Source organism: Camelus dromedarius, chromosome 5 (assembly GCF_036321535.1).
Source record: "Camelus dromedarius isolate mCamDro1 chromosome 5, mCamDro1.pat, whole genome shotgun sequence".
NCBI lineage: Eukaryota > Metazoa > Chordata > Mammalia > Artiodactyla > Camelidae > Camelus > Camelus dromedarius.
In genome coordinates this window covers 68131515-68144883 of record NC_087440.1, presented here as the reverse complement: position 1 = coordinate 68144883, position 13369 = coordinate 68131515, and the positions used below count along the sequence as shown (strand labels likewise).

Genomic DNA, 13369 nt, shown 5'->3' with positions numbered 1-13369 from the left:
AGCACTTTTTACTTACTTAAAGAATTTACAGGTCTATTAGTTCAACTGATTTCTCAAAAATCCTTAGAGGCTTGTAGAGAAAACATCACTCCCATTTTACAGATGAGAAAACTGAGGCATAGAAGGACAAGAGCCTTGCCTGAGACCACATAGCAAGTGGGCGGCAATGCAGCTCTCCTGATGCCCCAAGACTGAGAACAGATCATTCAATCCCTACCATAAAGAAGCGAGTCCTTTAAAAAAAAATCATGGCTCACTTTTCTTTTTTCCTCCCCTCACGATGCTAAATCTATGAAATTGGAACAACACATCAAACAGCTGAGGGCTATGGTCACGGCCCACAGACCTTTATGGAAGATTTGGTCTTGGCCCAAATTTTCAAAAAAAAAAGCCAAATGGATCGGCCAAACACAAGCGCAAATACTGGGCCTGTGCTGACAGGGCGTCTTGTGAGCTGTTTCTACAGGAAGCAAACACACGCAATTAACTTTGCTGTAACAATGCATGTGGTTAAAGGAAAAACAAAACACTCAGAGGGAGCCTGCACCCCACCCCCAGCCCCCAATTTCAAACGACTCCATAAATCTGAGCCTTCACTCTGAAGACTGACCCCTAATAGCAGGACACATGCTCACACGTCTGTCGGCATTTTGACCACTGTTGGTGGGGGGAGCATCTGAGAACCATTGTGACCAGCTGAGGAATCCACCCCAAGCTCCTGATCCCAACAGGGGGATGGAGGGGACCATTCCAAAGGCCTTAGGTGTCACCATTCTCTCTTCTCAGATGGGCAAACTGAGGAGAGCAAGCTTAAAGGATTTGCAGGTACAATCCTAGGCAAAGCATACGGCCAAAACAGGATCAGAGCCTGCTCCCCAGCTTGGCGCCCTTCTCCAGGGACCAGAGTTTCTCCAGGTCTCTACATGACAACCAAGCTCTCAGCTCTAACAATACAGGGCAGTGTGGTCTAGGCAGCAGACTCTTAGCCAGCAAGCTGGGAGATCTGAGAGCAAGTCTTGGCTGGATCTTAGTCTCCCCTCCTTACCTGGAAACTTCTGAGTCACACCTGTGTAACTGGTGCAGGCAGCAGTGCTGGCCAGGAGGGGTGAGGCAGTGTGAGGATCGTGGGACTGGCTAACTTCTCCTTGGTCTGCTCTGTAACCCTCAACCCCGATGTAGAAATATTTGCAGAGACTGGTGTGTGGCTATTACTGCACCAAGACTGTCTCCTCTAACCTACTCTCCCATATGAATGGAAGATCAACCACGCTCAACCCTCTGTCTCGTATCTTTCTGAATTTCCTAGGCATGTCAATGATTTTCCTGACACATTGTTCAACCCAGGGGTCTCAAACTTTGGCTCACTGTCTTATTTCTGTATGTCCCGCAAACTAAGAATGGTTTTTACATTTTTAAGTGGCTGAAAAAAAATTAAAAGAAGAATAGTTCATGAACAACTATATGAAATTGAACTTTCAAGGTCCATAAATAAAAATTTTCAACACAGCCCACTTATTTTTTACTCTTAAATTTTACTCTGTTACTCTGTAACAGAATAGTTGTTTTTGTATGACAGAATTGAGAAGTAGTGACATAGACCATGTGACCCACAAAGCTCAGAATTTAAACTACCTGGCCTTTAACAAAAGAAAGTTAGCCTTTTACATCAACTCTTAGTATAGCGTAAGAGGCAGGCTACAGAATCATCCAAATTGCATACCCACCCTATACACATACATTGAAAGAGAAAAAAACATAGAATAGGGGTTAGCTCTGGGTAGTAAGGCTATATGCAATTATTTGAATTTTTTTCACTAAACTTGTTGAACATAAAAGTATAAGACAAGAACACTAATGACATCAGGAAAATACAATTGTAAATATCTTATTTTACTGTGGACCAGATGCTGTTAGTGGTTGATGTGCTTCGTTTCATCTAATTCCCTCTTCACAGTGTACGTACTGTTGTATCTCTGTTCCACAGATGAGGAAAAGAAAATTCAGGGTGTTTCAGTAACTTGCTCAAGGTCATACTGCTAGTGAGAAGCACTTTGTGTGTTTATGATGGACACATATTAGGAAACAAAAGGGAACAGGCTGAAAACAGAAACTGGTTTAGGAAGAGTGCTTTATTAGAAATTCATAGAAGCCCAGTCCCAGCAGACAAGGAGGAAGTTAGAGATGCTTTGGGTACCCTTCCTCAATAAGGAGATATAATATATTTGGAAGTAGCCTCCCGAAAAACGGCAGAGCTCTGCGCTAATGAAATGGAGGCTGTGTATTCAGAAACATGTCAAGACACAACACGCTGACTTTCCAAGTTTTCCCACCAAGTATTTCTTGAATTAGTAATGACATATGTCAAGAAGAGGACTGGTTGACTGAACTATGGTGCTTCCAAACAATGGAATACTATGCAGCTATTAAAGAACCAGGCAGTAATCATACCATTGTTGCTGGTGTTGGCACTGTCATTTTGAGACCACTCTGTGGTAATGCAGGACAGAGCAAATGATGTGGAGTACTAATGCGATCATTTATGGTGTCCTTGGGAACTAGGATTCTCAGCATAGAGAACGGAGACACAGAAATAAGCAAGAAGACGTTAAATAAAATCCCCTACGGTTTTGAATTTGAATGGGAAGTGTCAGTATGAACTCATGATGCATTTTTATCACAAGCAACAACCACCTATTTCTTAGCTCTGGCCACTGAAAAGGCCTAGAAATGATGACCAACCCAGGAACAATGAGTGCCTATAAGTGCCCAGATTATGGTCTCTAAAAACCATTTTCCACTAAGAGGAGCCAGGGATCCCTGGAGAACTAGCCGATTCCAGGTCTGGAAAAGGATCTGGATGATCTTAGCTTCTCTGATATTTGGATGACATCAAAGACTACTAGGGTTATGTCAGAAGGAGCCAACTAGCCAGAGATGGTACAATCCAAGCATCAATAAAAAGAATATACAAAGTGGATTAAGACATATCAAATATGTTTAAACCCATGGATTTACAAGGATACTGATAAACACCAAAAAACCCTAATTGGTCACCACTGGAAAATGACAGTAAAACACTCAATATTTTTTAAATTGGCAAATAAAGGGAATGAATCAAACATGCATCCCATCTGCCCTATGTGAATTGTATTCTAGATTAATCAAATGGTATTTGCGTTTGAGTATTTGTATTTCAGTTAACGCATGGAGAAAGAAAGACAGGATTTGTAACTCCTAATTAACTAACGGACCTAAACAATAAACACCAATGGCTGCTGAAAACCAGAGAGAGACAACTAGACACCATGTGCCTTCAGAGAGGAGAGCCCAACAAAGCCTACGAAGTAGTTTTGCTCACAAAAATCAAACTTAAATCCGATTAAATATCTAATTCAAACTACCAATTTATAGGAAATGCAGATGGTAGAAGGACACATTAAATAGCACCACAGGGTTGCAGTCAGGAAAATCCAGACTGTGGAATCTCTACAGCACAAAGTATCCAATTTCTTCATCAAATTAATTGCAAGGGGGTGGGAGACTGGGGAAGATGTAAAAGAAACCTGTAGATTACAAGGCCCTTAAGAGACATGGTGATCTACTGAGAAGTGTGGGCCTTATTTGGATTTTGGAATTTGAAATAATGATTGAAAAAGGTGTTTATGGAACTACTATAAATGTGAACACTTGCATGACATTTGATGATATTAAGAGATAATTACTAATCTGTTAGGGTATCGTGGTAATGTTAAAGCTAATACTTAAGTATTTATAGATGAAGTGATATAGACTTGGATTTGCTTTAAAACAACCCAGTGGTAGGTGAAATGTAGGTGGAGACACAGACAGAATGAGATCAGTCTTGTATTGATGATTGCTGAGGTTGGATGAAGGTGCACAAAGGTTTGAGGTTCTGTTTTTTTCTACTTTTCCACATATTTACATGTTTCCATAATAAAAGATTAAAATAAAATTTTCCTAATGTCAGGCTCAGGGCGATAATACTGGGTAAGGAGCATCATGGTTCTGACCAATATCTCTTTTCTTGTGTTTCATGAATAATGGTGAGTTGAGTTTTGTGCTGCAGATCGTTCATCTGGGAGCCTCTCCATCACTCTCCTCGCCAGGATACGTCACTATGTGCTTGGGAGCATGTATACACACACATACAAAAGTCTACCAGAAAAAAAAGATGTCTCAACTTAAACATTCTGCTTTAAAGCTGCAAAGAATGTGAGAGACTCATGATTTCATAAAACAAAGTCACTAAACTCTATAGAACCAAATCTGCCTGGCACAGGTGTTCACTGGAGTTCACGACCAGGGGGAGAGAAAAGACAGTTATGGGGCTGAGGTTGGTGGATGTCTCCATTCTGAAGTCCTGAGCCAATGACAAGGCAAATCTGGATGACGAGGGACACTGGTTTTGTTCTCATGCCATTATTTGCAGCGGTCACTCTGAATCTCCTAAATTAGATTGTAACATCTGTAGGAGGGTGATCTGGCCAAATTCTCATCCGGGGACCCCACGGGTGCAAGAAATGAAGAGGGTTGAGGAGACAAGAGCAAAACCTTAAGCCCTGTCGCCGGGTGTAGGATGACGGGAGGAAATAAAAGTGAGGGGCCAGGAAGTGAGAAACGGATCTGATGTTTATCTTTAGAAATGGCACCTCCCAGCCCTTAAGTTAGCCTTGCTGTTTAGGGTGGCTTCTGTTTCGTTCCCCAGCCTCACCAGCATCCGTTTGCTAATCATGCTGTTAGCATAACTGAGAGTCCCCCGCCCTGCCCCCTGCCCTGGGTTCCTTAAACCCAGAGCTCATCCTTTTGAGGCATTTCATTTATTGGTGAAATTGCCCATTTCCTTGTCTTTCTCCCCCACTAGGCTTTAACTTCCTGGAGGGCAGGGGCTTTGGTCTGTTCCTTGCGGTATCTCATTGCAAAGCACAAGGCGGGGAATATAGATGCGGAGAGTTGGAGGTCACCGTGCAAGCAGCGCAGGGTGGTCCTTATGCGGGTGGGCTTGACCCCTGCCCTGCCAGCTCACTGTCCCCACTTGGCTGATGTGCTCTGGTTTCCAGATTCTACTATGACTTATTGCAGGACTTCAGGTTTTGTAAAAACCCTTTGAGATTTTCCTAGAAAAGATAACACACATAAGCTTCCATTTCTGTGTAATAAGGTAACTCATCTAGGAACATAATCCTCCTGGAATTTCATTGTGCACCTACCTGGAATTGTATCCACTGATGACCTTATAAATAATGAAACCTGACATTGTAACGACATACAATGCCTTGGACGCGTGTTAAAGGGTGGGGTGGTGGAGGGGACACGTGAGCATGTCTGGGCAGAGCTATTCGACTAGATAAGCAAACCTGGGCATCTTCGAATGTGTATCTCCCACCATCCTTGACGTTCTGACTGGTTATCTCGTAGCTGTGAGAATCCAGGTTGATTGCACTTGGGGCCCCTGGAGCCAGAAACTCCTGCCAGATTTCTTCCACCCTTTTGGCCACATCCTGTAGGGGTTGTTTCTTGAGATCTTGGACAGCCAACCAGAACCTGAAATGGAAGCATAAAGACAGTCCATGCCAGGGGCTCAGTCAGTACCTGCTCTGCTGGACAGGGTCCCAGGACTGACATCCCATGGCTCTCATTCCCCAGCTGCCACCTCACCCGTCACAAAGGCTGCAGGGACTGCTGAGAATACAAAGGGTGCTCCGTTATTGTATTGAGTGCACACTAGAAGAGCCTTGTGCTTCTGGTTACCAGAAGGAGATTTCTCTTCCTCCACATCAAGGGTTCCCAGCTTCGGCACCATTACCACCTTAGGAAAACTCTTTGTTGTGGGGGCTGCTCTCTGCATTGAAGGATGTTAGTAGCAACCTTGGCTTCGACCCACCAGCTGCCAGTGGCATCCTTTCCCCAAGTTGTGACAACCAGAAAAGCTCCTGGACATTACCAAATATCTTCTGGGAGGTAAAATCACTCCCAGTTGAGAACCACTGCCTAACAAAGATGCCATGACACAGATAATGCCACAGCTTTGCCATAGCTGGTTGGGATCATTTGGAGGCATCAAAATGAAGCAAAGATCAGAGAAGCAGGTAGAGTCTTGAAGCCATTAAGAATATTTGAGCTGGAAGGACCCAGTCATTCATGTTATAGATGGAGGAACTGAGCCGATTTACAGCATCAGTGTTGAGTGTGGTGCTTGGCATATAGCAGGCACTCAATAAATGTGTTTGATTGCAGATGGGCTCATCTGGAACAAAGCTAAAGGGACATGTACGGGGAGCCTTTCCACCAAAAGATTCTCCAGGGAGCACGGGAGAGAAAAACCTCCCACTCACAGCCATATTTGCCTCTCACAAATCCCTTAGCATCAGCACAGTGTTGGGAAGAGCCGGCCTGAGCTGTAAGCTCTGTTCTGCTGAGAGCAGCAGCAACCAGGGCCGAAGCTTGCACAACAGCTCCCTAGTGGTGAGGATGGTTCCTAAGGCAGCGCTGGAGAGGGCTTTCAGCAGGACTCAGGTCTGGGTAGCACACTTCGTGCCCCGTGAGCAAAAGAGTACAGTTTCCCCATCCATGAGACTTGTGGACAGGCCCTTGGCCATGGGGTTCCCGCAGCCACGGGAATTGCACGTACTCAGGTCAGAGAAAGGGCAGGCACAGGAGAAGCCGAACGACGACACGGAGGAAAGTGCATTCAACCTGTCATTGAATTTCACCCAAAGTAAGACGTACTTTTTTTTTTTTTTTTTTTTTTTAAGGTTAGGCATGTTTTTCTGTTGCTGTTCAGAGAAGTCTTTGGAGCCAAGTGCATGGCACAAAGGCACCACCTAGTGTCCAAGTGAGGTAATGCAGCTCCATTTCTGCAAAGAGAGAAGTCGTGTGTGTGTGTGTGTGTGTGTGTGTGTGTGTGTGTGAGACACAAGCACTGTGAGCTCCACCCCTCCCCCTGATTTGCCATTTGGGATTTTAACGATCTCCTTAAAGAAAACTCTCATGATTCCCTGTTGGTCCTGAAGAGCGAGAGGCAGGGAAAGAGACTTAATGACTTCACTCAACCAGAAGACGCGGAAGCCCTCATCCTGGGTATGCCCTGTCTGGGTGTCTTCCTCATGGCGCAGTGGGCACAAAGCAGGTGGAGGGATATATGACACACGTCTGAGAACCTCCCATCCCAGGGTAACCCTGAGATGCTTCCAGGCTCTTGCGTGGGAGCTGGGCAGGGAGCAGTTTGGTGGCCACTGGTTCAATTCCAGACCAGTCTGAGCCCTCACATCCCACCTCTTTCTTGGGTGGCCGAGGCAGAAGCCACCCGGGGCTCCTCTTACTGCCCTCTGTCGTCACCACCCCAGCACCAGCCTCCTGTCCTTCTGCAGCCGGTCTTTGGTGTTCACGCCCTCTGGCTACTCGGGGAGAGGGAAAGACTGATGGTTCCTTAACCAGAGCCCAGAGCGGTGGTGGGGGTACAGTTTGAAGGGAGCTGCTCACCTGCTCAGTTGTTCAGGCGGGCCCTTGAAACTCAGCTGGGGACTGGGTCTCCTCCATACCCCGGCCCACTTCCAGGTTCCTTAGGACTCTCTGCCCCCCGCACCCGGGTCTGCCAGGAAATGAAGGAGGCAGTTGAATGCTTGAGGTTAAAAATGATCACCTGGTGATGACAGGCCCTAGAAGGCTTTTCTCTTCTGGAGGACAGTGTTTGATGGGCAGGGAAAATTGAGGAAACCGGCTCTAAAAAAAGGAGCTGGTGTTGGTTTTTCAAAGGACTGGAGGGAGTGCTAACGGGCAGCTTGGAGAGTCCTCTGCAATCCTGTGCCGAGGCAGATGGGAGGATGGCCTCTGAGTCTGGGGCTGGAACAACCTCTCCGGGCCAGCATCCTTCCCCAGCCCACCAGACCCTACAGTTTCTTGCACACATGATGGTAGCCATGTGATTTCCTGCTCCCTCAGTCAATGTCACGGTGACATCACCTCCTGTCACATTCTGTCCCTTGTTCCATTCTGCTCTGAGGAGGAGCTCTGGGGAGGCCCTGAGGACCTGACAGCTTTTGGGCGCTGCCAGCTTCCTGTGGTTCCTGAGGTCTCAGGGTCCCTTTGGCAGATTGAGTTTGGAGCCACATTAATGCACGTCACTCAGTTGGGTATAGAGAAGGTCTGGGGCGGGTGTAAATGGCAATTTCAGAATCAAATTTAATAAACTTTAACATAAAAGATTAAAAGGTTCCCTTTGTCAGGTAAAACCAAGAATTTTTTAAAAAGTACAAAAAGAAACAATAGGCGTGGGGGGTTGGTGGGGAGAAGGGGATGACACTTCCCAGAAAGCAGTTTTCTCCCCCTGCACACTGGGGACCCTCTCAGCCGTCTGTCTGCCTTGGGGATGACCTGCCCTATCCCTCTCAGGTGACAGCAAAAATGCTGCCACAACAGCATCCTGACATCCCATGCATGTTTACCATCACCAGCTTCGAAGACCTTTGTGTCAATTTGAAATTCAAAACAGGCTTGGTTTGTGTTTGCCATCTGTGAGCCCAAGGGCCTGAGCTGGGGGCTCTGAGCCCCTGCTGCCCGGCCACCCTCCCCTCGAAAGAGCCACAGGAGCTCCCCTCCCACACCTGCTGCAGATGGGAGGCCCACTGAGGCCTGCGCAGCTTCTGCTCTTATCAAAAGCCTGAAGGTACCGCTGCTCCTCTAGGACACCCGTGGGAGGAGGATGCCAGCGGCGGCAGCAGATCCACACACCCCCTACTACCCCCGCACTAAGCCTCGGTGGCTTCTTGCAGCAGAAGGGCTGTCAGGAATGGTGGGCCACAAGGATGCAGGGATATCAGACAGACCACCTGTCCCGCTTTGCTGGAGTCAGCAGAGCGGGGAAGGCAGCCGTGTGCTGGCATGTGGTCCGCATCACTGGCTTAGGAATGCAGGTAGAAACCGGCCTTTGCAAGGAGGCAGACTGGGCTCAGACACCCCCGGGGCTGAGCAGCAGTGGACAGGACTAGAGGGCAGTGTGAGGCTGCCCCAGGCGGCCTCTCGTCTCCCGCCGGACCAGGGTGCTGGCAGGGAATGGATTTCCTCCTCTAGGCTGGAATGAGGGGGACCACGCAGCAAGAGGACGCTCTCCATCCTGCTGGGAGGTCTGGGCAGCCCTGGCTCCTCACTTACCTATCTTTCCAGAAACTAGGATTTTCATGGGTTAGAAAAATCCCGCTTTTAGTTTATTCCCAGGGAAAAGTTAACTCCACCTGGAAGTAAGGGTTCCTGTGCCCTCGGCTGGTCCACAGAGACTCAGGAACAACGGATGCTACTGGACTCAGTGTCTGGTTGGATTGGAATCCAGCCACCATCAGCACCACCAAAGCTGCGTTATGCTCTCTGGGCAGGGACTGAAATACCACAGATCGTCCCAGTGCTGTGTGAGTCACTTCTGTGCCCATTAACCACGTGTTTGGTTAGCAGTGAACCCTACCGGGCCTGGCGACCCTTCCGAGGTCTTCCTAGGACGGGGGGTCACTCTCGGAGATGGGAGCTCTCCAGGCAAACCTGGCAACCCCGCTGTGCTCTCTTTAATTGCTTCTCCCTTCAGCTGACACCGTGTGGAACCAGGATAATCAATCTGCAGGTTAGAAGAACAACCACGTTCTCTCAGGAGACGTTACAGCTCATAAAAAATGTACAGGGGACGCTCTTTGCTGAGGGTTTTGATTTTTAACTCGTGCCCTGCCATGTGGCAGTGGGTGTCGAGCCAGGGAGGATGCAGTTTTGTGCAGGGGAGATGGAGGCGGGCAAAGGTGGCAAGGGACATCTGTCACCATTCTAGGAAAACAGAGAAAGCAAAGGAACAAGTCCGGTCCCTCACTGGGACTCCCTCCCACCTTGGCCCTGAGAGACCACTGCATTCCAGAGGCCTGGAGCCAACGGCGTCTCCAGGGGGCCCACCCAGTCCGCCTGGAGCCCCGGGCTCAGCCCAGGGTGCCACAGAGGGCGTCCAGGCCCACGCGGTGTCGTCTGCAGCTAAAGGCGCTGGCCATGCCCCATCCAGCACCGGGAGCTGCCACCCCTCCCGCACCTCACGGGCGCACCCCAAAGAAAAACGAGCAAAGAGGACGTCAGCTTCCACTGTATCACCACGGACATCTCTCCTTAAAGGATCCAGGGTGTCCTTCTGCGATGGTGTGAACAGTACCTATGTCTCTCTGGGGTCCTCTGCTCTGTATTCTGAAGCTCTGGTATAGACTGAACCACTTGGCTATTTAACTGGCAACACTTTTCTAGGTGTCATGCAAAAATGTTAGGTACCCCTTTCGCTGGCAAGATGCAAGGGAGCACAGGAGGACAGGGGTGGAGAGGCCTTGGCTGTGTGTCCAGCTGAGCTCTGGTCTGGTTCTCTCTTTTGCCCCCTTACTCCGACGCCAGCTGCCTGGGCTTGAACTGTCCTGGGGAGAAGGGACCACCCCAGCGAGGCCGACACCACAGATGGGTAGGGGCCTCGAGTTGTGCCGCGTGGCACGGCTCTGGGGACGGCCACGCACAGGGACCGCAGGCTGCACGTGGCCGCCCTGACAAGGAGTGAAACGCATTCAGCTCCGAGCCCTCGGGCCTGGGTCACGGTGGGTGCTAAGCCAGCCTCTGTGGGCCCCAGGAATGACCGCAAAGGGAAGGCGAGGGAAGAAGCTGCTTGTGGGTAACGGAAGAGCCCTCAACCCCCCGCCCCCATCCAACTATGCTGAATATCATGAACGTGGAATTTGGGCTTCCAGAGAGGATTTGAGAAACTCTTGGACCAGACTTCTTATCTGCGGCTGTTCTGTTTCCTTTATCCTCTCCCCTGTCATGGATCAGAGGGGGAGCCTCTTTAAGTCTGGATTTATGCATTCACGCTGGGGGTGTCGACTAGTCACCAGCGCACTCACACACGCTCGCACGCACCCTCACCCTGGATGTAGCCCTCCGGGCGCGGGAGCCAGGAGCTGGCAGAGGCCCCAGAGGGGGTGGCAAGAGGTGGCGCTGAACACCTGCCGGGGACACACTCCACCGTGCACGCTGGCCTAAAGTGCGATGTGTATATCATGGCCTCGGCTGCACCTAGACTGGGCGAGGCAGTGCGAGCCAGAAGACGCCCTAGCTCCTGGGCCCCTCACAAGGACCAGGGCCCTGTGGTCGTTCTTCCAAGTCTCTGTGATGGTGCAGGTGGCTGAGAAATAGTCAGGTAAAGGGGGACTCTACTGCACCATCTGGGGGACCCAAGGGGCAGGGATGAGGAGTGGCCACGCTGGGACTGAACTGGTGGCACAGAGAGTCTGCCTGGGCGCATCACGTTGGCCACAGAGGGCACGGCTTCCCACGCAGGACTGCCTGCAGGCACAGCCTGGGAGGCTGGTCTGAGCACCATCCCAGTAAAGAGTTTTAGAGTCAAGCCTTCTGCTGCAAATGCTTGGTTAGGAATTGACGTGAAACTCTGAGATGGGTTTAGAATAACGCCTCAGCACAAGGAAAGAACTCTTTTGGGTCATAACCTGAAATCAGATATTCATCCTCATCTGGGTTACCGTAGGCACACAGCTGCCTAGAAAGGCAGCGACATCACAGTTAATCACCATCCACGCGTCCTCCCAGGACTTTTGGTGTGGGAGGGTCACACTGCCACATCTTTGCCCTTAGTGTCTTCCAGCTTAGAACACCCTCCCTCCTGCTTTCTTGTCCATCAGTATCTCGTACACTGTTCAAAGTCCAACTTATGTTTTGCCTACTCTGGTTTACATTCATCCTTTCCTTTTTAAAACACTTCCAAAATGGTTCTTAGAGTTTACACTCATTTATATTCATTTAATGATTTAAGAGTTTCTTGTATTTTCTCGTCAAGGACTTAACAAGGTCATTGCAGGCAAAGATCACGCATCCTGACTTTCTTGCACCCTTAGCAGACTCTCGGGGGCTGGAAACAGCATAGGTGTGTGATAAACACGATTTGATTGATGTCTGGGACTGATATGGCCTCTAACCCTGAATACATAACATGGATTTTGCACATTAACACTGGAGCAGACAGTCCTTTGCCCACAGTACATGCTCTTTTTAAAGTTAAAAAAAATGAATAAAGCCACTCTTTGAAAAATGCCTTTGGAAGAGGGAAACTAAAAGAGAGCCTGGTGCCAGGAAACCACTGGGATTTCCATCTTACTCACTGAGAAAAGTCACCACTTGGCTAAGACCAGTGAGCAGTCTTAGATAAGCCATGCTTTGTGTATGTCTCTGTTTCCACATGTAATATGGCGAAAGCCTGAATAAACCATGTTACCTAATTTTTCATGATCCAGATCCCTGCCCCTTTTGATGCTCTCTCTTTCCTTCCTCTCACAATGGACACTCTGTTTTGAAAATTTTATTTATTTTTCTACTAAAGATTAACTTACTACATTAATACGTTTCCCTTCATCTTGATTAGTCATAAACCAATAAAAACAATCAGACTTCCTCCATGCAGTCAAGTGACCAGAGTAACCGCTACATGGGGTTGCAAGAATCCTCCGAGGGGAAAAGCATGTTTTCATCAGTTCTTACAGTTACGTCTCCAGTTATTGAATGATATTTCCTTTGTCTTTTTGCAGTTCTGAAATGAGCCCACTGACCCCTCTTTCTTCCAGTTAGCCTGTCAACTGCTTGGGACCCCAGACTGGGAAGTTTTGAAAGAGGGGGTTTCTGAGCTGCCTTTCCACCCTGAAGTTCCCAGGTTTTATGGTTGTAGTTAGGATGAATGGCAAGACTACGTTGGTTTGGCCATTGGGTGATTACTGAAGTCATGTTTCCAATTACTTGAAGGAAGGTCATCTGGATTTAAAGAACAAAAAATGCTGGTGTTCAAAGGTGGTAATCTGGTGATAACAAAGCTGCCTTTGCAATTGGTTCCCCATTTCAGCCTTAGCCAGATTAACTGGAATTTGAACCATAACATTTAATCGAGAAAGGGAGGGAGAAAGAGAGACTGATGAGGCAAAGGTCTTCATAGCCTGCACACAACTCAGACCTTGGAGGGACTTACCTGAGGTTTTCTGAACTGAATTCTGACTCCAGGAATCGCAGAAACTGGTCCCGTCCCACCTGGTCCTTCAATATCTCGTCGAAAGAGAAGCCCCATCTTTTTACTCTCTGCTGGCTGGGCTCTTTGCTTTGGGGGAAACAAAGGTTTAAAAGATGATCAATACCAAGCAAAAACCTGCGTCACATTCTCATCAACAACTCGGATTGACTTTGCTGCCACGGGCCAAAGGGAAGTGTCTCATATTTAAGTGACAGAGTCCATAGACCCTGCACCAATCCCAAACGCAGACTGCTGTGCACTGACACTAGCCAGCAGTAAAGAGCCTCT

The 13369-nt window shown here is 48.4% G+C and overlaps 1 protein-coding gene across 6 annotated transcripts in view; it reads right to left on the bottom strand.

Moving 5' to 3' along the window:
• RGS6 (regulator of G protein signaling 6) overlaps positions 1-13369 on the bottom strand; it is a 479670-nt gene that overhangs the window by 33349 nt on the left and 432952 nt on the right. For 5 of the 6 annotated variants that reach the window (XM_010976555.3, XM_010976561.3, XM_010976565.3 and 2 more), the window contains exons 14-15: positions 13043-13168; positions 5376-5562 (exon numbers count right to left, since the gene is read on the bottom strand). In XM_010976555.3, the coding sequence (XP_010974857.1) occupies positions 5376-5562; positions 13043-13168 (313 nt within the window). Of the gene's footprint in view, positions 1-616; positions 5136-5375; positions 5563-13042; positions 13169-13369 lie in introns of those variants that run through there. The other variant, XM_010976567.3, reaches the window with a different exon arrangement.